Source organism: Orycteropus afer, unplaced genomic scaffold (assembly GCF_000298275.1).
Source record: "Orycteropus afer afer isolate SDZICR_OR568_19922 unplaced genomic scaffold, OryAfe1.0 scaffold00197, whole genome shotgun sequence".
Lineage (NCBI taxonomy): Eukaryota > Metazoa > Chordata > Mammalia > Tubulidentata > Orycteropodidae > Orycteropus > Orycteropus afer.
Window position 1 is genome coordinate 5,549,183 of NW_006921784.1, and position 23,783 is coordinate 5,572,965.

General features: G+C 53.9%; 1 protein-coding gene across 1 annotated transcript in view; it reads right to left on the reverse strand.

Moving 5' to 3' along the window:
• Window positions 1-704: 704 nt before the first annotated feature.
• ASCC2 (activating signal cointegrator 1 complex subunit 2) overlaps window positions 705-23,783 on the reverse strand; it is a 38,372-nt gene continuing 15,293 nt past the window's right edge. The window contains exons 6-19 of the mRNA XM_042781929.1: window positions 23,634-23,744; window positions 22,087-22,199; window positions 17,250-17,324; window positions 16,497-16,604; window positions 16,201-16,269; window positions 15,894-15,968; window positions 14,390-14,570; window positions 11,751-11,965; window positions 10,755-10,874; window positions 3,733-3,826; window positions 3,512-3,642; window positions 2,636-2,735; window positions 2,123-2,202; window positions 705-876 (exon numbers count right to left, since the gene is read on the reverse strand). Of these exons, the coding sequence (XP_042637863.1) occupies window positions 705-876; window positions 2,123-2,202; window positions 2,636-2,735; window positions 3,512-3,642; window positions 3,733-3,826; window positions 10,755-10,874; window positions 11,751-11,965; window positions 14,390-14,570; window positions 15,894-15,968; window positions 16,201-16,269; window positions 16,497-16,604; window positions 17,250-17,324; window positions 22,087-22,199; window positions 23,634-23,744 (1,644 nt within the window). The remainder of the gene's footprint in view (window positions 877-2,122; window positions 2,203-2,635; window positions 2,736-3,511; window positions 3,643-3,732; window positions 3,827-10,754; window positions 10,875-11,750; window positions 11,966-14,389; window positions 14,571-15,893; window positions 15,969-16,200; window positions 16,270-16,496; window positions 16,605-17,249; window positions 17,325-22,086; window positions 22,200-23,633; window positions 23,745-23,783) is intronic.

Below are 23,783 nucleotides of genomic sequence, written 5' to 3' on the forward strand. Positions count from 1 at the left end.
ACAGCTAGACAGACAGCAATGCACAGATGAGAAGGGCACGGGGAGGGGTGGTCCCAGGGAGCGCATGGAAGGAGAGCTTTTTATTGTCGGGATTGTAATCAGGGCCGTGAAACCAAACGTGCACAAGCTGCTGAGAGTGAAACTAATCTTCTTTGTAAATCTGTCCTCAAATCAAAATCAAAAATTTGAAAAAAGAGAAGCACACCACGATCGCCTCCTGATTGCAGCCGTCACTGAAGAATAGGCCACAAGGGGATCGGGTCATAGCCACATTGAGGGGCATTGCTTGGAAGGTTAAAAAATCTACTCACAGACTTTTTTTTTTTTTTTAATATACAGGTTTCCTATTGTCCAGGACAAATGAGAGGTGGCGTCTCGCTGCACAAGGTTTGGGGGGGGTTTGTCTTGGGGCTCCATCCCCATCCCTTTCCACCAGCACATCTGGGGGTAGGTGCCTGCTCGCTGGCCCATTGGGTCCTTTGCTGTGGGATAAGGCACTGTGTGCTTACCAAGAAGGCGCTCACGCTGGCTGGTGAGTGTGCAGTGAGGCAGCCTTCTCTCAGGGGCTGCAAAGCTGAGGCTGTTAGGGGTCGGGCTGAACTTGGGGCTTGGGCATGGGATCAAGGGTGCGGGGCCCAGGCTATGGTACCACAACCTGGTGGGTCTGGTGCTACTGCCATCCTGCTGGCCCCAGTGCAGCAGCCTCAGGATGGGATCATGCCTTTGCTTCTCTTTCGGTCGGCCATGGCCCTCCGGCTGTGATTGGCTCTCGTGGCTTTGCTGGCTTCCTTCTTCCTGCGTTCCTGGGTTGTCTCACGGTTCTGCCCATGGCCCCGGGGGCTGCCGGCCACTGCTGTCGAGCTGTCGTGCCGGTACCTGAGGGAGGGACAATCCACCCCCAGGAGAAACCCTCAGTCAGCAGAGGCTCTGATGGGAGGCTCCCAGTGGGCCTAGGAGGTCACTGGGAGAGGACATACAGCCAGGACACCCATGTCCCCACTTTAGGGTAGGAGGAGAAATGGGGCCCAGCTGTGGGGCTCCGGCCGGCCTTGTGCCAGGCGTTTTCTTTTCTGTGGCCCTTGCTTCCACGGGAGCCCATCACCAGGCTGTATGGAAGGAAAAGCTAACAGTGACCACACCCCACACAAGGGGAGGAGCAGGGCTTGGGAACAGGCTACTCCCCTGATCCCACCAGGCCCACCTGCTACGGATGAGACAATTACTCCTGTTCTACAGTTAAGGGTCTCATTTGGTGGCCTCCAAAGCCCTAGGAGACTCATAGTCATGACCCAGGCCACTTTCAGACCATCTCAACTGTCGGGACGTGCCGTGCTCAGGGGGCTGGGATGAATGAGGAATCAGGGTTACTCTGTTCCACACTCAACAACTTTCTGTGGCTCCCCAGTGCTTTCCGAATGAGATCCAAATGCCTCCCCTCCTTGGAGAGGCCCTCTGCATCCAGCGGGCAGTGCTGTAGGGGGTCCCAGAGCCGGGGGACAACCTTGTTTGGCCTGAGTGACCTCAGGCAGGCCTCTGGTCCCTCAGGATCATTTCCTCATGGGAAACCGACGGGGCTGGTTAGCGGGGTCTCCGGCTAGCCTCTTCCAGCTGCCTCAGACACTCTCGAAGACTCTACCTCTCCCTGACCACACCCTGTCCTTTCCTGCCTTTCTGCCCAGCTTGGGCTGTTTCTCCATTTCCCATGACAAACTCCTGCTCAAACACCCCTGCCCCCACTGTGCCACTCTCAGCCATCAAGGATGCGTGTCTGTCTGCCTGTCTGTGCTCTCTCATGCCTCACACCAGCTCGCTGTGGACACATCAGGCTCCACGCTGGGTGATGAACCCCTTGCAGGGTGGGTCAGACATGCTTACAAGTGTGGACCCCAGAGCCGGGTACCTGGCTCAAACGTCATTCCACCACCTACTAGCTGTGCCACCTTTGGCAGGTTACTTAACATCTCTGGGCCTCAGTTTCCTCATCTGTAAAATGAGGATAATAACAGTGCTGCATCGTAGGGCTGTCATGGGATCTAAATCACCTAGGGTGGGGTTTCCTGGTGGGCAGCCGGGCCTTCCCCAGAGGGTCTCTCCCACCAGAAATGGCCCCTTGAATGCTCACCCCTTCCTGGCGAGAAAGGCCATGCGCCTGGCTTCTGCCTTCTCTCTCAGCACCGCGGGGTCCTGCACGAAGTAGTCGGGCTAGGGAGAAAGGGGAAGAAAAAACTACAATCACGACGCGTTCCACTGGGTGGTCTTTTTCAAGCCCACTGACCCAGGCGATTCCGAGGGCACTGTGCTGCTTTCTCCTCTCCGATTTTTGGAATGGCCTTCCAGGGCCCAGTGGCTGCCAGCTGCCCTCCTCCTGGCCCCCAGGGCCCCCGTAGGGCCTAATGAACTCAGCAGTTCAAAGGCCTGGCCTCTTGGGGTGAGCTGTAAGCCAGCAGCTCTCCTAGCAAACATGCTGGGCCTGAAAGATCCCCTCTTCCCTCAGGCAGCAACATTGGGGTGGCCTTGAAACCAGACACAAGGAACGGGGCTGCAGGACTCCCGACGACGCACCCTTCAGAACCTCCCCTCTCCCCCACCCGCCACCCTCCTCCACTGCCCACCCTGCTGCCTGCCAAGGAGGTACCTTGGGGGCCTGCTCTTTAGCCTCCTCTTCCTCCTCTTCCTCCTCCTCTTGCCCTTCGCTGGGCACCTTGGTTCTCAGCACCTGAGGGGTGGTGAAAGGCCTGAGGGTGGAGAGAGAAGGTCAGATCAAAGAGTAGGGCTGAATCTGGAGAGAGTGCCTGAGGAAGGGGGAATCCTGCTGGGGGAGAGGGGACGGCTCAGGAGGTGGGGCCAAGCCACAGCTGCATCAGAGCCCTTCTTGCCAGCTGGGCTCCAACCCAGGATTCTTCCTGGGGACCAGGGCCAGAGGAGGTGGTGGTGGTATATGCTGTCGAGTCGGACCTGACTCACAGCAACTCCTCCTTGGGTTGCCGAGGCAGTATCACTACAGAAGTAGATTGCCCCATCTTCCTTCCGAGGAGTGGCTGGTGGGTTTGAACCGCCAGCCTTCTGGTTAGCAGTCAAGTGCCTTAGGCACTACGCTACCAGAGCTCCTAGGGCCAGAGGTAGGGGCCTTATTTTATCAGAGTTGGGGCTGCAGGGTTCTCTAGTCCTCTCTTTAGCCAGAATAGCCTCTTTTTATCTGCATGAGGCGTCTCCAGAAGATCCCACTGGGGAAGAGTGTTCTGCAATTAAAAACTATTGTGCGGAAGCAAATAAATGCTGTGCCGCTCAGGCTGGGTTCAGCCGACCAGCAAAGGCAGCAGTGGGCTCGGGGGTGGAGGGGGCATTGGATGGGGAGTCAGGTGGCCTGGGGTTGGGCCCTGGTCCTGCCCCTGACTTGCTCCCGTGATCGGGACCTTGGGTTCCTCGTCTGTACAAGCAAGAGGCTACAGGGACGTCTCACAGGTCTGAGAGCTGCTGTGCTCCTGGAATTTCCCCCAGCGCCTGGCCTCACCTGCGGCTGATGAGCTCGTCATCTGAGTCCACGTCATTGGCGCCCACCTGGTTGCCATCGTATGTGTCATCGTACTCGTCCTCATAGTCATCACTGCGATAGGGCAGGCCCTCCCCGGGCTGCAGTGGTACCTGGGATGGCAGAAGCATGGGCTGGAAGGGGCTCAGGGCCCAGCCGGGTCTCCCCCCACCAGCACGGGGCACAGCCTGGGGGCCGCCTACCTCCTCCACCACCACGCTGTACTGCTCGTACCGCTGTCGCTGAGCTGCCACGGCTCGCTTGTCGTTCAGCAGGCTACGTGTGTTCTCCTCCCTCCTGGTGCCCGGGACAGATGCAGGGGAGAGAGGAAGGAAGACTGCTAGGGTCCTGAGAGCCATGGGCTCACTCCTCCACTTCAGACTGGTGTAAACTAAGACGACTGATGCTATCCAGCCCTGGTAAGGGTGGGTGGGTGTGTGGGGGGAACTCTCACTCACTGTTAAAAAAAAAAACAACCCAAACTCACAGCGACCCCTCCCTTGGGTTTTTGAGGCAGTATCTCTACAGAAATAGATTGCCCAACCTTCTTTCCGAGGAGTGGCTAGTGGGTTTGAACTGCCAGCCTTCTGGTTAGCCGTCAAATGCCTTAGGCACTACGTCACCAGAGCTCTAGTGCGTGCAAATGGCTCCAGCTACTTCGGAAGGCATCCCATGAGTAGCTATTACAATAGGAAGTGTACATGCCCTTCAACCAGGCCACTGCTCTTTAGGAAATGCTGGCCGGGTGCACAGAGGTCTGATCAAGGATTTCCTTTCCAGCGTCATTTATAACAGTAAGAAATGGAAAACCAGTTAATGTCTACGGCGAGTGGAACGGCCAAACGAACTATGCTACAGCTGTATTACAGAACGTCGTGAGGCAGTTTTCAAGAATGACAGCGATATATTTGGACTGACAGGAAAAAAACTTTAAGGCTTATTACTAGTGAGAAAAGCAGGCAACAGAAAAATACATGCAGTATGATCCTATCTGTACAAAAAGCAGAAAGCAAACCAAACCATCTCCATGGCACACAGTGTTAAGGAGCTCTGGAGGCACAATGCCTAAGGTGCCTAAGGCATCTGACTACTAACCAGAAGACTGGTGGTTCAGCCACTCCGCAGAAGGAAGACTGGGCATTCTGCTTCTGTAAAGATTTGCCACCTCGGAAACCCAGGTGGCTATGACTACGAGTCGGAATCGACTCGATGGCAGTGGGTTTTTCAGTTTTGAGCTGCGGCCTGTCGGCTCCAACTCATCACGTACAACATAATGAACCGCCGCCTGGTCCTGCACCGTCCTCCGAGCACTGAAAAGCTCAAGTCCCTTGTAGCAGCCGCTGTGTACTCTGAACGCCTCAGAAGTTAGAGGGCTCATCTTCTAACACCATGGCACACACAGCTGCGTCCCTCAGGTTGGTGTCCCCCCCCCCGACGCACACACACACACTGGGTGGTGCTGCCTGGCCCCACATCCAGGCCCCAAGTCCATCTAGGCCCTATAGCCTCCCAGCCCTGCCCCCTACAGCTCCTCCTCTTTCCCATGGGCCAAGGCAGAGACCCTTCTCTCTGCCCAATGGTGAGCACAAAGGCCAGGCCAGCAGGTGTGTGTGCATGTGTGATGAGTTACCACACTGACGGTGATGCCAACCTCAGTGACCCCACTGCCTTGGCGGCCCCTCCCCCAACAATGGCGGCTGCATGCCAGCAGGTGCGGTATGCGTGTATCCACACCCGATGATAGCACTGATTGGACAGCATGCGTGAGGCTCACGGGTTTTCACTCATTTTCTGAAGTAGATCCAGGCCTTAATTCCTAACCTCAGTCTGGAAGCTCCCCTGAAACCTGTTTGCCAGGGCAGCCCCTGCTGGTGTCTGAAACACTAGTGGCATGGCTGCCAGCACTACAGCAGCGTGCAAGTCCCCACAAGACCACACACGGACAGACTCGTGGCAGGACCATATATATGTATGAAAATGCATGCAGAGGGCCAGCGAGCCCCACACCAAATGACAACGGTTACTCCAGGGAGGGGCCTGAGGTCACGTAATTTCAGGGGGTGCTGGCCTCTTCCTCTCATGCCCACAGCAGCCCTCTATCTGTTTTATAGCTGGTGCTTCTATGTAAGATTTCACCAGAAGGAAAAGGTGGAAATTGGAACCTCCATCACGCCCCAGCTGAGGAAATTCCAGTGAGGTGGATGGGGAAGGGTCAGGCTTGGGATCACAGGGTGGGTAGCACAGCTCTGGTGGGGACTTAAGTCTCCTGACTGGTGGCTTTTCAAATCTGTAGAAAAAAACTACTTTGTCAGACACACCCGCCAGTCTGTGGAATGTAGCTTCTAGCCCTGCAGGGGAAATCAGTGAGCCGCAGGCAAGAAAGGCCAGCTGACCTGTGAAATCAGGGCTCTGGAATGTATGAGGATGGGGGGAGGGGAGAAAGACAAAGCTCACAGGGTCCCCTTGGCCTCCACATCTTCTATTAACTGCCTATTGGTGCCGGGAGGGGCAGGAGTCGAGGCTGCTGGGCTGGCTGGGGCCTGGGCCAGGCAGGACTGCAGCCCCCAGTGTGGCGTGTAAGGGTTTGGCTCCCTTCAACAAGTCTTTACTAAGGGCTACTACGTGCTGAAATAGGAGCTCTGGTAGCGTAGTGCTTAAGACATTTGACTGCTAACCAGAAGGCTGGCGGTTCAAATCCACCAGCCACTCCTCGGAAGGAAGGTTGGGCAATCTACTTCCATAATGATACTGCCTCGGAAATCCAAGGAGGGGTGCCTATGAATCAGGTCAAACTAGACGGCACATAACAACAACGTGGGCTGAAGAAGAATTGATGCATGAGGGTATGGTGCTGGCGAAGAATGCTGAAAATACCATCGACTGCCAGAAGAAGGAACAAAACTAACTGTCTTGGAAGGACTACATGTGCCAGGCAGAGGACTCAGGCTAAGCTCAGGGGAGATCTGGAAAAGAAGCTATGACTGGCCCTCCTGGAACTCAGTCTAGTTAGTGGGGATGACAGAGGGGTAAATGGTAGGCACCTGGAGCTGAACAGAGATGGGGGGGCCTCGAAACACAGAGACTAAGAGGAAGAGACACGAGCTCCAGCCCAGGGGGCTGGCTAGGGGCTTGGGGCGAGGTCATGGAAGGCTCTATGGGAAGCCCCGCCCAGTGGAAGGTGGGGTGCTGTTGCTCAGGGCCCAGGAAAACCGGTCCCCAGGAATTTTCCACATACACCGGAAAAGAGGACCGAGACCGGCTTGCACGGTGCCGGCTCTTCGCCAGGCTGGGGCTGGAGAAGAAAAGGCAGACGTCAAGTGACAGGGGCCCCAGCTTGCCCAGATGATTGGTGACACCAGTTGTCGTCTGTCCACTCCTTGGACACTGTGTCCTGGGGGTCTCCCAGGTGCAGGGCTCTGTCCCGGACCAGGGGACCAAAGATGAACGAGTAGTTCCTTTCTGCAGTGCCCCATGGCCCCCGGTCCATTCTGTCTGGTTCTGGGCAGCAGGAGGGTTCTGTGTGGCTTCTGGGTACCTGGCTCCCTAGACGGATGACAGAAAAGCCTGGCAAACGGCACTCAACCAGCACCGTGAACACCCAGCCAACAAGGTGCGACTTTGGCCCCAGGACCTCATTTGGTGGCAGGAAGGAAAATGAAGATCAAGTGCAAAATCAGCCCTGGATGGGGAAAAGGTCCGTTGGACAGCAAGAACTTGAGTCAAGTCTGGAAGCATCAACAAGAGTAGCCTTGGAGACTGTCTTCTGGAAGGTGCAGTCCTCAGCCTCCCGCCCAGGGAGCATGGAGGCTTCCCTCCTCATCTCCTCCAGCCTGTCCTTCAAGGCCAACTCAGACTAGCCCTCAGGCGATGAATCCCGCCTTTGAACATCTACTCTCAACCCTTCCCTTTCCAGGGGAGGACTCAGGGGATCCAGAGAGGGTGAGCAACTCTCCCAAAGTCACACAGCTGCAAACAGTGGGGCCAGAGCAAAGGTCTCTTGACTCAAGGCTTTGCTCTGCCACTTCCTGAGCCATGTGATCATGGGCAAGTCCCTTATCTTCACCAGAACTCAGTTTCTTCTCACAGCACTTGTCTCCCAGGATTGACGTGAGAATGAAATAAGATGATATATAGAAGCAGACCTGGTTGGTACCTGTTGGGCTCAATAAAATGAATCTGTTTTTTTACTGCCTTTAATGTATTAGTGTGTTCTGATTCTCCAAGACACAGACAGAATGAGCAGACTTTTATGGCCAAAAAATATTTTTCTGGGAGGAACACTTGCACTCATCTCCTGGGGCACAACTTTTTGGTCCAAAGGAGTTAAGGGAGCCCCTGTTCATGCAGACTGCCTCCTTCATTTGGCCAACACTTCCTGCAGCACACGTGCTCAGTGGCTACCTCACAGCCATCCTCCACCCCACATCCCCTCCTAATAGACTCTCATTTTGTTCAGCTCTTTCTACCCCTCATCTCTCTTCTATGACCCAGTTGTCCCAATGGGATGTTAGAGGAATCTGGGAACTTCTGGGGAAAGGCTTCTGGGTTTCTGAGACAGATACAGAAAGACCTATTCTAGACTTCCTGCCGACACTGTTCTTCCTAGAGGTGATAGGCTGCAGCCACTCTGTGGCCTGAGGCATCAGGGAATGGAAAGACACAGTGTCCCTAATGATGTCACTGTATCCCCACATTAACTAAGCCTAGACACTCACAACTCCCTGCCACGTAAGGGAACAGATTTCCTTACGACTTGAGCCACTGTGAGCACACTTTTCAGTGACCTGAAGAGGAGAACAACCGATCTGATTCAACATGCCCACATTTTAACCGAGGTGTGGTTGACCTGTGCTATTTAATTTCTCATGTGCTCCTTCATAAGGCACTTTGGTGGCATTGTGGTTAAGGCATTTGGTTGCTAACCAAAAGGCTGGTGGTTCGAACCCACTAGCTGCCCCATGGAAGAAAGAGATGGTCTGCTTCCACACGAATTTATAGCCTTGGAAACCCAGAACTGACTCAGTGGCAGTGAGTTTGGTTTTGGTCTGATGCTCCCTCATGGTGAGGCCCCGACCCCTCCCCAGATTAGGACAGCTGCCCCACCCAGGCATCCTCCCCACCAGGCACCCTTCATCCACTTCCCTTGTTTAACGATTCTGTCATGCTTGTTTAACGTGCTAAGTCCTTCCCACAGTCCCTTGCCTTTTGAGGGCGAGGGCTGGGTGCCCTGTCTGACCTTTTCTCCCCGGTGTCTAGCACAGGATCAGTGCTAGTAAACTACTAAGTAAATATTTGCTGAACGAATAGATAAATAACGAACACATGAATGAAGGCTTTGCCTCTTCACAGTCCCTGCCCCAGGGTCACTGAGCAGTGAGCCCGGTAAGCACTGCTGCCTGGTCTCTCAGTCTGGCAGCCCGGAGCGGCCCGGGAGCAGGGACACAGCCCTCTTGAGAGCCGGGTGCCTCAGTGCCAGCCCCTTTGCTGACCCTGACAGCTGGGACCGGCCCCTTGCCAGATGCTCTTGGGGGACCTGAAATCAGGTGGGGTGAAGCAGAACCTCATGACACCACAGACCAAGGTTAAGGGGCAAGGTCACTGCCAGAGATGCCTGAGCTCAGAGGACCCAGCACTCAGGCTGGGTCAGAGATGGGCACCAGCCATCTACCAGCCTGGGGACCCTGCCTGCCCCCTCCCCAGAGCAGGAGCCTCCTGGGGGTCATGCTATCTGGAGCAGTAGCCACGGTGTAGGGTAACATCTCCAGGCTGGGAGCTGAGATGTCGCAACGTATGTGACTAAGCAGTTTGTGACTGTTTCCTGTCCAGCCAGCCAAGGTTCCCGCGTGGGATGGCCTTGGAGAGGAGGGACAGCACGGCGCCCCAGCCAAAGTGGCAGCCTGTGTCTCTGCCACTGAGGAGTCTATCACAGGGGAGGGAAGGACACAGGGAAGAGTTAACCACAGGGAGGACGTGGGAAGAGAGCTGTCACAATGTGGGGAATTGTAGTCAATGTCACGAAACAAAACGTGTATGAACTGCTGTACGGATAATGAACTTGCTCTATAAACGTTCACACAAATCACACACATATGCACCAAAAGAACAGGGAAGGCCCCTTCTCCTCTGTGACCCTCACCTATGTTGCTGTTTCCACCTCTATGATGGGCGAAAGGGCAGCTTGCATTTGTGCAGTGGGTCCCCTGTTTTCAGATTCCATGAACTGACACATTTCAGGACAAGCTAGGGGACAGGCACAGTGTTGTCACCTTCTTCCTCTGTCTACTATAGAGTGTGCTCACCACTGACACCAGGTCCCCTCTGGAGTTTTCCATTCCAGAGCCGGGCGATCGTTCCAAAACATTACAGGTGTCTGCTCTCGGCCCCCTCACCACGCTTCCTGCTGCCTCACGGCCACCATCCCTGCCACTGACCCTGCTTGGAAAGCTTCTCCTTCCCCACTTGGCAAACTGATCCCTCTTCAACCCCCCCAGCTCTCAGGCAAGTGTCAATGACCTTTCTGCTTGGTTGAAGCTGGCCAGAGGTGCTGAACCCCACCCGCCTCCACCTCACAGCATGTGTTGTGTTTGTGCTTTCGTAGCTTGTTTGATGAGTTGATTAGTGCAAACTCCACGTGGGCAGGGGCCATGTCTGTTTGGCTTCCCACTGTATCCCCAGCACCTGATCCAGGCTGAATGTTGTTAGTGCTGGGCAAATATTTGTTGAACGAATGAATAAATCATGAATGGACCTTTCAATGCCAAAAAAGTAGGAAGGGCACACACCAAAAATAAGTAGGAGGGCCTTGAAATGGAACAGTCACCTTTTGCAGAGGTCCCTCCGCACAGGTCCTTATCTTTCTCTGATTGCCACAGATGGGACAATCAGGGCAAGGACCTTCTGGGAAGCTTGGCCCTGCTCCACCATCTGAGCGATTCGGCGGTCAGGACGGGACGTCAAACGATTTCACGCAAGGAGGACAGGGGACAGTTTTCGCTTCTCTACTCTTTTGCTACCATCAACCAGGAGTCACTCAAGACTCCCTCACAGAGCCCAAGGTTAAAGGGTTCATTAAAGAACCCAGCTGTCCCACTGGGAACCCCGGGTTCAGGATGTGAGGGAATCCCTTGATGCCAACCTCCTTGGCCAGTTTCATAACACAATAGGGCCATTTCTGTCTGCACTCCCGGAGCTGCGGTTCCTGCGACCCTGCAGCCAGTGCACTCACCTTCTGCCCTTGTGCACCCGGCTCAGGTCCACCGAGTCCCTGCTGAACACGTCAAACTCATCGTTCTGGAAGATGTTGTGACGAGATCTCAATAGGGGAGTCGGGTCTGGCTTCGCCTGTCTGCGGGCAGCACGGGAATCAATTGAAGGAGGCCAGGCCAGATGACACCCTGCTGCGCCCCACTTCCCCCTACCATTCGATGCCCATGGTATGCTTCACTCCTTTTCAATAACCACACCCAGGATACAACCTCAACAACTGTCGGGGGAGGCAGATCTGCCCACCTGGCCGCTGCCTGGGTCGGCAGCCACCCCGCAGCAAAGCTTCCCTTCCTCCCTACACGTCAGTCACACAGGTTTTCTGTGTCTTAAAAGCTCTCCCCCTCATTTAATGGTCTATAACACTATGACATAGATACCCATCCACCATTTAACTTCTGCATATCAGTGCCCTCATCTGTAAAATGTGGCACAAAGTGGCTGAAAAAGCTTGTCCAAAAGGACACAGCTAGCTTTTTCATTCATTCAGTAAGCATCATTTGTTCATGGATGAAACTCCCATTCATTCCCTCATTCCTGCTGACCCCCAGGATCTTCAGGGAAGTGTAGGCCAAACTCAGAAAGGGCCAGTGTGAGCAGCTCGCCACCCCCTGTCAGGAATCCACTGGGAAGGTGGCAATGACAGAGGCTGGCCAAGAACTTAGAAACTCAATCAAAGGCGCTCAGCAGGCCTCGTCACATGCCACGTCTCTAGCAGGTCTTCCTATAAGCATAGCAGGGATACGCAATGTGCACACTCTCTGCCCTGCAGGGACATGTGAGAACCTCCTGGGGGCCTGAGACGTGTATGTTTCCCAAAGAGGGTATCAGTTAAATTGCTGGGACACATCCTTGTGGAGACGGGACGGCAAGTGGCGTCCTTGGACATCAACAGCGTGAGTGGGAAGCCGAGGAGCTGGGAGGGGGCCCTGATGAGGCTCACTGTGCCTCCTCCCACCTGTCTAGGCTGCGGTCCAGCTGGCTGAGGACCGGGGCCAGCCGCTCCTCCAGGATGTTGTTGATCACCTGCTCCGGGTCGTAGCTGTAGTGCGCCAGGCAGGCCAGGATGAAGCCCTCTCCAAGGTCTGGCAGCAGGTCCTTCACTTGGGAGATGAGCGAGTCCAGCTCCACGCCAGACACAGCAGGGCCCAGAGCAGCAGCTGCCCCCATGCACTGTGGGGAGAGGCAGAGTGAAGGAGGGGAAGGGAGATCCTGCTTGGCCAAGTCCGGGGGTGCAGGGTAACAGGCCACGGGCAGAGAGGAAACAGTGCTGGACTAGAGGTAGGGGCTCTGCATTGAGTCCCAGCCCTGTCCCTCCTGGATGTTGGGTGTCCACCAGGTGCCTCCAGTCTCCCGGAGCCTCCATTCCCCCTCTGTGTAAAAGACGGCTTTAGACTTTGCCTCTGGGCTACTTCTGGCTGTGGGACTTCAAACAAGTTGCTTCCCGTCTGAGTCTAGCTTTTCTCCTTCAGAGAAAAGGAGGATGACAGCCCCTGCTGCCTTTTTCCACCCTTCTTATCTGAGTCATAGAAGGTTTTTATTGTTTGTTTGATCTGTGAATTTCCTTAACTTAAAAAAACAAAAAACAAATACCATTGCCCACAGAGTAGATTCAGACCAATAGCAACCTCATAGGACAGAATAGAATTGGCAGCCGGCCACCCACCCACCTCAGGAGGTTGTTTCAAGTGGTTCAAAGAGGTGGTGCACACGAGGTTTTGAGCCCCCACCAGCACTGACCTGGCACTCAGTAATCAGCATGGTTCCGTATTGACAGTGAAGGTTCCCACGGACATTGAAAGGTCCTTTTCCAGCCCTCACTAGTTCAAGACTAATGTCAGGGGGAAACAGCAACCACCACACATGGACTGCACAGAGAGCCCCCTGTTCTGGTTCCCTAGTGCCACTCTGACAAGAATATACCACAAATGGGATGGCCTTAACAAACAGCAGTTTATTCTCTTACAGTTTGGAGGCTTTAAGTCCAAGTTCAAAGTGCCAGGCTCTAGGGGCTGGGTGAGAGCCCCTCAACCTTGGGATCCAGCTCTGCCTCCTGCTTCTGGCCCATAGGAGCTAGAGGCGTTTTTTCACTCAGACAGCTGCTGGCTGCCGAGGCTGACAAACCCAAGGTTGACAAGTAAAAAGGCACAGTCTCAATGTTACCAAACCACACGGCAGGCCATTAATTTAAGTCCATTGTAAGTCCCAAGGTCAGCAGAGCATGGCAGGCTGCTGAACACGACACAGCTACATGCAGGGTCCAAGCGTGCCATAAGCTGGAGACAGTTCCCACAGCTGCTGCTTATATCCAGGAAGCAGACCACATACCCAAAGGCAGCTACTCAGCTGCTCACAGTAGATTCCACCATGGAGTTGATGACCAGTCTCATCATGGGGAATACTACATCCAGCCACCCAGCCACTCAACCAGGCCCAGCCAAGTCGGTGCAAAAACATAACCACCACACCCCCCTTGTACCCCACTTCTGAATAAAGTGGATCCACTTTACATACCGGTCCACGTGGCCAGATTTTATTAGGTCTTCTAGTGAAGGAAAGGAGCCCTCATGACACAGTGGTTAAAGTGCTTGACTGCTAATCAAAAGGTCAGTGGTTTGAACCCACCATCCACTGCTTGGGAGAAAGATATGGCAGTCTGTTTCCACAGAGATTACAGCCTTGAAACCCTATGTGGCAGTTCTACTCCCAGCCTATGAGGTTGCTATGGGTCGGAGTCTACTTGATGGGCAACAGAGTTTGTTTGTTTTTGATTAGTTAAGGAAATTCACAAATCAAACAATAAAAACCCTCCAAGGCTCAGATGAGTCATCAAATGGGGGAGGGGGGTGGGAAAAGTGGCGGGGGCCGTCATCCTTCAAGGCCCTGCCGTCCAACAGGGACCACGGCATCTGTGAACAGAGCACCAGGCCAGCTGGTGCTCAGACCTCCCCACGTGGCAGCACTGGAAATCCCAACAACCCCATGGATGTAGGGACCACGCCATCCCCACCTTACAGATGAGAAACCAAGGCTCAGTGAGTGATGTGCCCAAGGTCACAGAGCTGGTGAGAGACAGCTGAAATGTACCCAAGTTGTCTGACTGCAGTGGCTATGTGGTTTAACCTGTGTCACACTGCCTCCCAACACACAGGCAAAGTCCTGGGCTTGATGGCCAATCAGTACAGTCACAGATTTGGCTGGTTCTGGAAAACCCTTGGAGAAAATACTGGATCAGAGGTTTCCAAACGTTGTTTACTGGAACTCTGCAGTTCCACAGAGTGGCTCCCAACTGCAACCAAAGCAGCCCCATTTCTATCTGTTCAGAAGAGGCTCTGGGAAAGATTTACACGGACGCTTCACCTCTTCATTCTACAGAGGAGACACCGAGCCTTCAATGGCTCAAATGGCTTACTGTCTCCTCACATCCAGTCCTGCCCAGGAGCCCTAAGGGCAGCAGAGAGCTGACCAGCAGCTCGGGGCTGTCAATTCCAAAAGTAACCCTTTTCCCTGAGTGCAGAAACAATGAAGGGGGGTTTCCCAGCTGCCCTAACCTCTCAGATGGGGTCCGGAGGGAACAGCCCTGCCCCAGACACACACCTCCTCTTCCTCCGAGTTCTCTGGGTGTGATGGTGTTTGATTAACTGGCTCGGCCATCACCCCGACCCCATTAGGATCCTCAGCCACTGGTGGGTCTTTAGCCTCCATGGCTTTCTGTCTGTCCACCCCTTCCCACGCACTCTCGACTGCCTGGAGGATGTAGGCGGTGCGTGTTTCATCGCTACAAGAATGTTAAGGGTTTTGTCTCTCTCTCTCAGATCCCAGTCTTCTCCACCTCCCCCAGCTCTGAGGCAGTAAAATTTCTCAATCCTTCCCCAGCATCTGACTGTATCTTCTGGGCTGCACCCAGTGGAAATCAGGGATACTTGAGCCGTATGGGTAAAGGGACCAGACCGTGGCTGTGCTGTCCTCACAATCCAGCGCCTGCCACTCAACAGAATGAAGCTCTGGATCAGGCCAGGGCGAGGCTGAGCATCAGAGTGTCCTGGGACACGGTGTGCAGACCAGCCAGTGGCCCTGCCCTCTGCACCGACGGCCCAGAGGCGGCCTTGGCAGAGCTGCCACTGCCACGCATCCTGGTACCTCTGCTGTGGGCTTTCTGTAAAGGCTCGGAGCCCACAGGGTTTGCCTGAGGCAGGACTGAGCAAACCTCCTCATCCACCAAAATGGCCCACAGGCCTCCTTCTCTCCCTCTTTCCACTTGACCACTCTGGGAAGCGCCAAGCCAGAAACTGGGGATTTGCCCTAGACTTCCTCATTCCGCTTCGGTCCAGACTCCCATCATCCTAGCCTGGATGCTAGCAACACCCTTCTCACCAGACCCTGAGCCTCCACAGTGGTGCCAAGCCAGTCCACGGTCCCCCCGTGGCCAGATGGAGCTTGTCACTCCCTGCTTTACATCCTTCCGTGGCACCCCAGCGCTTGTAGGACACAGCCAGAACTTCTTAGGAAGGGTCATCCCAGGCTGGCCAAGCCCACCCCTTTCCAGCTCATCCACCACACCCTGACTTCCCCGCTCCCATGCCCAACCCCATGTTCTACACACAACTGTGGGCTCCTCCAGGGCCTGGTCTCTGTCCTCTGAGCCTTGACACTGGGAACACTCCTATCCTTGGCCTTAACTCCTCCCCTTTCTGCTGTTCTCAGCCTGCCCATCACTTGCACCTGACAGCCCATCCCAAGCTCCGTTGGGCTAGGTGCCTCCTCCGGTCTCCATGCCCTCTGAATTGTCCCACCATGGTCTCTTCATCTAGCTGCCTGTTACTTGACCGTTGCCCTCCTGCAGTGAGGTCCACGAGGGCAGGGGCTGAGTTCATCTTGGTCACAAGGCACAGACACGACACTCCATGAACACCTGCAGAGAGCATGGCTACACCTCTCCTGTCCAAGAATCAGAGCGGTCACCTCCAGCAAAGCAGGGACTGGGACCTTGGCCTGCCTCCCAGGAAAGCTGGTGGACCGCCCTCTACTCCTGTGGGACCCAGCAGCTCATCCCCGACCCGGCCCAGCCAGGCCCTTTCCCAGGAGCAGAGTTAAAGGATACAAGACCGATGAGGCCTGCTGCAGCAAGCTGACGTCATCAGCCACAGGGAAGAGGGTGTCATAGTCCCGGAGGAACCTATTGGGTACAGCATAGGCAGAAAGGTCAGGGCTGGGGACCAAAGGGACACTGTCTGCTGTGGGCCACTCCCTGTGTCTGCTACCCAACCACGAATCCCAGATGTCAGCAGGTGCCTCCCTTAGAACCGTGGTGGACATACAGCAGGGGTTCAATGACATAAGGCCCCGTGAGGACCGGTGGGAAGGCTACAGGCTGTCCCACTGCTGGGGCCCGGCTCAGCCATACTCACCTCTTCTCTTGCAGCAAGGAGCTGAAGATCTGAAGGAACTCCTCGGTGAAGCTCTGAACATTGTCACAGCTGGAACGGCACCAGCAGGGAAGATGCGATCACTCGATGTGAGACAAGCTGTACCACCCTCTCAAGCCTGCCCTCCCACCCCCCAAGTTAAAGCAAAGAGGCATTTTTCTCAGTCTCCCATTTCTGTCAGCCAGATGGGAGCCTAGAGAGGGGGAGGTGGCAGAAATGAAGTGGTAGAAACCAAGCTGGTGGGCTTGGCAAGAGGGAGGCAGCTCCCCAGGGCTCACCTGCCTTCCAGGACGGGGAGGAGGCAGACCTGGCTCATGAGGGTATGAAAAATCTCCACTACCTTCTTCCTGGAATGGGAGAGCCTCTGCCACAGGTCACCCAGCAGCCTGCCCAAACCGGAAACAAAACAAAACAAACTCACTGCCATCGAGTCGATTCAGACTCATAGCGACCCCCGTTGGATTTCCAAGGCTGTAGATCTTTACAGAAGCAGACTGCCTCATCTTTCTTCCGTGGTTTGACTGGTGGGTTAAAGCTGGTGGGTTTGACTTGCCAACCTTCTGGTTAGCAGTCAAATGCTGTAGGCACTACGCCACCAGCAGCCTGTCAAGGTCGGAGAGAAACAAGAAAGGGGGAGCTGGGAGACAAAAGGCACCAAGGAAGCTTATTCCCAGCAGCTGCAGGTTCCCCTCCAGGGGAGAGAAGCCCTCACAGTTCCCTGCCAAAAGGCTGCAGGCCCCGAGTGGCCAGCTGGTTCCAGAGCCACTTCCGATCCAGCAGTGGGTTGGGAACCAACGGGCCATTTAACAAAAGCTGGAGCAACAGCTGATGGGGAAGGCTCTGGTGCGGGGGCCGCGGAGCCGCTGGGGAGGGTGCGCAGGGCCTGTAGCCACACAGTCCTCGGCCGACCGCCTGTTTGAGAAACTGATGCTGCGGGAGCCTCAGCAAGGCCGGTGGGCGGGGCCCCGGCTCAGGCCTCCTGACACTGGGCCTCTCGCTCCCACAACATCCTCAGTTGGTCCCCGCCTTACTTGCTGTCTTCAAGTCTCCTCTTCTTAATTGCTGACTCCAGTTCGGGAATTGCCGTTTCATAAAAGGAAGCTAGTCTGTGGAGGCACACACAGGTAAAATTCTGGGTTTAGTGGATAAATACCACACTTCTATGGAAAATCAAGACAATGGAAGCAAGTGGGAAGGCCCACTTCTCGCTCCCACAAAGCTTTCCCCTGGGACGACCCTGGCTTTCCACTCCCCTGAGCCCACCACGGTGTAGCCAGCTGTGGCCGGCTCCCAGGAGCAGGCTCGTGGGAAGGACCTCTAGCTGTGTTGCCCACTCAGACAGGAAACCAAGGCCCAGCCCAGATAGGCTTGTTCTAATTGATAAACCAGCAGACCTAACTCCTTCTGTGGTATAACCAGATCTGGCACAGAGCAGCCACCCCTGCCTCTCAGCTCACGGCCCCGAGTCTCACGTTTTCCCAAACTTGTATTCCAGCTGCACAGGCCCCCACAGCCCTCCCAGCTTGTCGCAACAGCTGTGCCCCCCCTCCTTGTAGAACATCAGGGCCCTCTCCTCCCTGGGTTCTTCTTGATCACGCTGACCCATGGGGCTCACTCCTTCCTGGAACTAGGTGCCAGCACTTCAAATAGGTTGTCTTTACAATATCACATGCAGTTGCCTGACTATGAAAAGAGTTTGGTGGTTCCTCGAAATGTTAAACACCTTATTACCACATGACCCAGCAATTTCACTCCTAGGTATGGACCCAAAGAACTAAAGCAGGGACACAAGCACATATGTGAATACCCATGTCCACTGCTGCGTTACTCACACCAGCCAAAAGGTGGAAACCACCCAAGTGTCCACAGAGAAATGGATACGCAAACTGTGGTACATAACATACAATGCAATTTGATCTCAGCAGCAAAATGGAACAAAGGCCTGATACATGCTACACCACAGATGAACCTTAAAAACGATATCAAGTGACATAAGCTAGACCCAAAATATAATACGGTTCCACTTATATTGTTTCTGACTCATAGTGGCCCTCATTGGGTTTCCAAGGCTGCTGTAAATCTTTACGGAACAGACCACTTCATCTTTCTTCTGTGGAGCTGCTGATGGGTTTGAACCACCGACCTTTTGGTTAGCAGCCAAATGCCTTAACTACTACACCATCAGAGTTCCTATATGAGAAATCTAGAAGAGGTAAATTCATAAAGACAGAAACTAGACTAGTGGTTACCAGGGGCCTGGGGAGGGGAGAAAGGGAGGTTGCTTAAGGGACACAGAGTGTGGGGTGATGAAAAGGTTCTAGAACCAGTGACAACAGCTGCAAACACAGCAAATATAATTAATGGCACTGACATGTACACTGAATGATGGTTAAAACAGCAAATTTAATGTAATATTTTACTACAATTTTTTAAAAATAATAATAAAAGTAAATGCAGCTGCCTCTCCTTTGTGGCATAATTCTTCCTCAGAGTATCTGAAGCCTCCCACGGAAAGAACTGCAGCTTCAATGCCTAGGACAGTGTTGAACTTGGAGCAGGCTCTGTTGACTGACTGGCTTCTGGCAGCTTCTCTCCAGGGTAGTGCCCTACCTAACAGAAAGTAGCTAGGCAAAAAGGGGCAGGCCTTGCTAGGCCCACAGATGGCACCAGAAAAGGAAAGGGAGGGCAGTTTGGCCCCAACAGGCTCAGGTGTTGCCAGCATGCACTGCCGGTGGGAGGGTAAACTGGTGCAACCTCCATGGAGGGTGATTTGGCAAGATGTGTCCAAATGTGAAAAGCACACAGCATCTGTCTCTGGAATCCGACTTCTAGGAATTCGCTCCTCAGCTAAACTTGCAAATGTGCAAACTGACGAGTGTGCAAAGTTAGTCATTGAAGCATTTTTTGGTAATAGCTGAAAACGACCTAACGGTCCATCTGTGGGGTCTGGCACCCCTTACAATGGGATCCTGCCGAGTCAGGCAAAAAAGATCATAGCTGCTCTGTGCCCTGAACTAACCCCACCGGTGAAGAGGAAAATGCCAACAGTCTGTGTTGTCCTTATAAATGCCCACACTAAATTTTTCACAAGGGGGAAGGGATGTATAAAATGTACATTTGTTTGTACATGTTTGAAGCATTTCCAGAAAATTCCCCAAAACACTAAAGACAAGATTGTGTGTGAGGAACAGAATGGGGGAAAGGGAAGGAGAAGGCGTTTCACCATACATTATGTTTTTCGTATATAAGGAGCTCCAGCGGTGCAGTGCCTGAGGCATCTGACTGCTAACCAGAAAACTGGCGATTCAAACCCACCAGCCGCTCCGCGGAAGGCAAACAGGGCAATCTACTTCTGTAAAGATTTACCACCTCGGAAACCAAAAGGGGCCTCTATGAGTCAGAATCAACTGGATGGCAGTGAGTTTGGATTATTATTATTATTATTATTGGGAGTCTTGTGGCGTAGTGCCTAAGGCACTTGACTGCTAACCAGAAGGCTGGCGGTTCAAACCCACCAGCCACTCCTTGGAAGGAAGGTTGGGCAATCTACTTCCGTAGTGATACGCCTCAGACACCCAAGGAGGGGTTGCTATGAGTGGAATCCGACTCGACAGCAGTGAGTTTGGTTTTGGTTTTGTATTATTATTATTATTATGGTTTTTTAGTTTTGAACCGTCTGAATGCATGAAAACGTTCACAGAAGGAGGGCAGAAAGAGGGAGGGAGGGGAAGGGTTGTAGAGACTGATTAGGTAAAGAGCTAGGTCTCAGGGACTGGGGCTATGAGGTGTGTCATTTGCTGAGCAGGGTGTTCCTGACTGACCTCAAGCACAGTGTGAACCGGCTGGGCCAGCCCTGGGCTGTTCTGGGGTCAAAGGCAGCATCACTTACACGGTCAAGAGTGTCTCCCTTTCTTTGTCACCCTCAGCCCCTTCCCGACCTTGGCCTGCTCCTTCCGGGAGTTCGGCACTTCCGAAACTTGGGAAGAAGTGTTAACAAAAGGGGGGATGGCCTGGGATAAGTGAAAATAAGCAGGATAGGTAATTCTAAGAACAATATGATCTCCAATCATAGTAAAAAGCCAGAATCTGTGTAAGGTGAAAACGTGTCAGAGAAGGAAAACTCACTGGGTGCTTATGAAGTAGGTTTCTTAAGAGAAGGTCATTTTACAAAAGCGGCAAACTTGTGAGACCTAGAAAAACAAGGAGGTCCTGTCAAGTTCTGGCTCTCACAGGTTCACTGTGGCAGGATCTCTCTCATGGGTGGTTTTAATTCCCCACTCTTCCATATCTTCCAAGTTCCCTACAAGCACGCACCATTTTTCTCATCAGAAAACGCACCCTCTAAACAAGGTATCATCCACTCCCACCCCTTTATTCTGGGGGAAGTGCTGATGGGCACTTAACTCTCAACACTCTGGGCGGGCTGATCAATCCTGACATCTGTTTTCAGAAGCTGAGAAGACCAGGGAGGGGCCACAGTGCTAGCTGCCACCCTGGCAAGTGTTGGCACTAGATAAATGTTTTGGGCAAGTAAGTGACCGCATGGACAGATGGCTAGATGGATGAGTTGGGGAGTTCTCAGAAGCTCCCACAAACATTGGGGAGAGGTGCCTGGCAAAAAGAACAGGCCACTGGCTGCTAAGAACGGGCCGTGCCAGGTGCAGACTGCCAGCCTCTTCACTCTGGCCCAGGAACGCCCGCCCACACACCCCTTTCTTGCTGCACAAATAACAGACCCTCATGGGCTCAGTGAGAAAAGTAGGTCTCCCTCCCTGGCCCAAATCCTCCTCCACATCTTTCTTTGTTCCAGTGGGCTCCTTCCATGATGCCTTTGGATGAAAGCCTCCAGTGGCTCCCCACTGCCTGGAACAAAGACTTCACTCCCCGCCAGCACATTCAGGGTCCTCTCAATCTGGCTTCTGCAGACTCACCCCCCAACCCCCACCTCACTGAACGCTCAGCTCCCCGACTCCTGCCTCGAGGAACGCTCCGGATCCCCGCCTTGTGGAACGCTTCCCAACCCTTGCCTCACTCCCCGACCCCTGCCTCATGGAATGCTCCCTGACCCTTGCCTTGGGGAACCCCCACCTCCACCTCGCTCCCCGACCCCTGCCTCATGGAATGCTCCCTGATCCTTGCCTTGGGGAACCCCCACCTCCACCTCGCTCCCCAACGCCTGCCTCATGGAAAGCTCCCTGACCCTTGCCTTGGGGAAGCCCCACCCCCGCCTCGCTCCCCGACCCCTGCCTCATGGAATACCCCACCACCTGGCTCTCCCCTGAACCCCCTGGACCCTAGCATGTTCCCCTCACTTGCCTGGATGCCCTTCCTGCCCACGCATCCTCCAGCTTTCTCTGTCCAGAAGACCCCTGCTCATTCTTCCAGACCTGATTTAAGGGTGGCTTGCCACAAAGCCTTGCCTTACGTCACCAGACAGAAGTCTGCCTCCCTTGCCTGTGTTCCCAAAGTGCTTCGTAATATGACAACGGCACCCAGCCCCCGACGCGAGCGAGCACATCTGCGTTTCCCTGCGTGTGTTCTTCTCTGGACTAGAAGCTGAGTCCTCGGGGAAATGAGCACAGCCTGTTGCCTGTCACTCACTCCCTCATGCCCGCCCATGACAGGGGGCTTTGGAACAAACTAGGCCTGAAGTCAAACTCCCCTATTCTTGGTTGTCCTTTTCACCTCTGCCCCATTCCTAGCCCAAAGTGCAGGTGTGCTCCTAACATGCAGGGTCCACACAGTATCTTCTTTATGGCCACATCCCCAAGCTGGAAGGGGGCCTGGCACATTCTACTGCCCAGTACATATCTGTTGAGCGAGTGTGTGAACCAGACCTCTTCGGCCACAGTGGGGACTACTGCTGACCTGGAACAGAAGTCATGTTTCTGGAAGGTTTGGCAAGCTAAAGGGAAGATGTCCAGAAAGGCCCAGAGTGTCGTGCAGGTATCGCAAAGGTAGAGCACAATGTCCTTCAGCTCCTGTTGCCGAAAGAGAACAAGGCATTAGTCTCCCCCACCCTGACATACAGCTCTGCAAAGGGTCTGAGACACCGCTGACAAAGTCAGGGATCTCCAAACAGCAGGACACCACACACAGGGGATGGACGAGAACGCCTTACGCGTCCACCTCTAGGCTCTCGGTCCAAGCAAGCCCCTCATTTCACCCGTGCCTCAGGTCCTGCTACAATAGCTCAAATGGGCTTAAATCCACTGAGCTGTAGGATAACTCCCAGCTCTAAGATAATACGATTCTCTCTTCCAGGCCAGGGGAAAACCAACGCCTCAATCCAAGACAATGCCTGGCGTCCCACACAGATAAAGAATATCCCAGTGAGGACAAGAATATCAAGCCCCAAATTTTCTTACAGTTTAAACAGGGTATATTCTTTTGTTTTTAATTACGCTCTAGGTCTAAGTTTACAGAGCAAACTGGTTTTCTATTCAACAGTCCATACGCATTCTGTTTTGTGACATTTACTGCAATCCCCACGCTGTAACAGCACTCTTCTCACTTCCTCCTTCCGCCCACCGCTTCCCTTCCTGCTTCCTTCCCCCCACCTCCTGCCTTCCTACCTCTATCCCTGGGCAAACACTGTCTTCCTGATCTCATCTGCCAGATTGCGGAACATCTCTTGCACGCTTAATTCTCACAACTACTCTGAAAAGTAGCCTGGGTAGACCTTAGCACCCCCATTTCACAGGGGAGGAAACTGAGGTTCAAAGAGGGGAATGACGTGCTCCCACAGCACCTGGCATATTCCCTTCTGAATCACTTGGTTAAAAGCTATTTTACCCACGAGGCTGTAAGCTCCAGTAAAACAGCTCACGGCTGCCTCATTCCTGCTGGACTGCCCTCCAGCGCTTAGCACAGGGTCCAAGCTTCTTAGCACTGCTTTCTGTCTGCCATCCCTATCAGACACTGAGTTCCAGGAGGGCAGATGCTGCATCTGCTTTTACTCACTGTTTTACCCCCAGGGCCTAGCACAGGGCCTAACCTGCAGAGGGTGCCTCAGTGCTAATTCACCGAATGAATGACTCAGTGAATGAGGTATGAATGAGTCTCTCAAGCTGAACCAAGCGGAGACCAGAAGACTGTCCTGTGAATTCTTGTTCCCTGCTCTTTCCATTATCCCATCAATAACGCTCCCGGAGAGAAACTAGGGACTTGAACTGAGGAAGAAACTTCACAGTGGATACTGAAAACTGCATATGGAGCCTGCTGAAATCAGGCGAGGTCTGTACGATGGGACCAGCTGGTCAGTGAGCTGGGGAAAGGAGCCATGAACAGAAGCAGCTGTTGGGTGATTAGCAAAGTCATGTTTTTTTATGCCAGCCTCTTCAGCCTTGGGGTAGCCAGACTCTGGCTGAAGGGGACCCCGCCAGAAAGAGGCTGGGTTGTCAGGGCAACCTCACCTGGAGAGGCATGTCACTGGGGGTCAATCGGCCCTTCTCCTCGAGCTTCTGGGGTGTGGTGCAGGCCCCATCCCCTTGCAAGCCACAGTGCTGGAGGATATTGCTGAACACCTGCGGAAGGCGAGATGCGACTCTTCCTGCAGCCTGCCA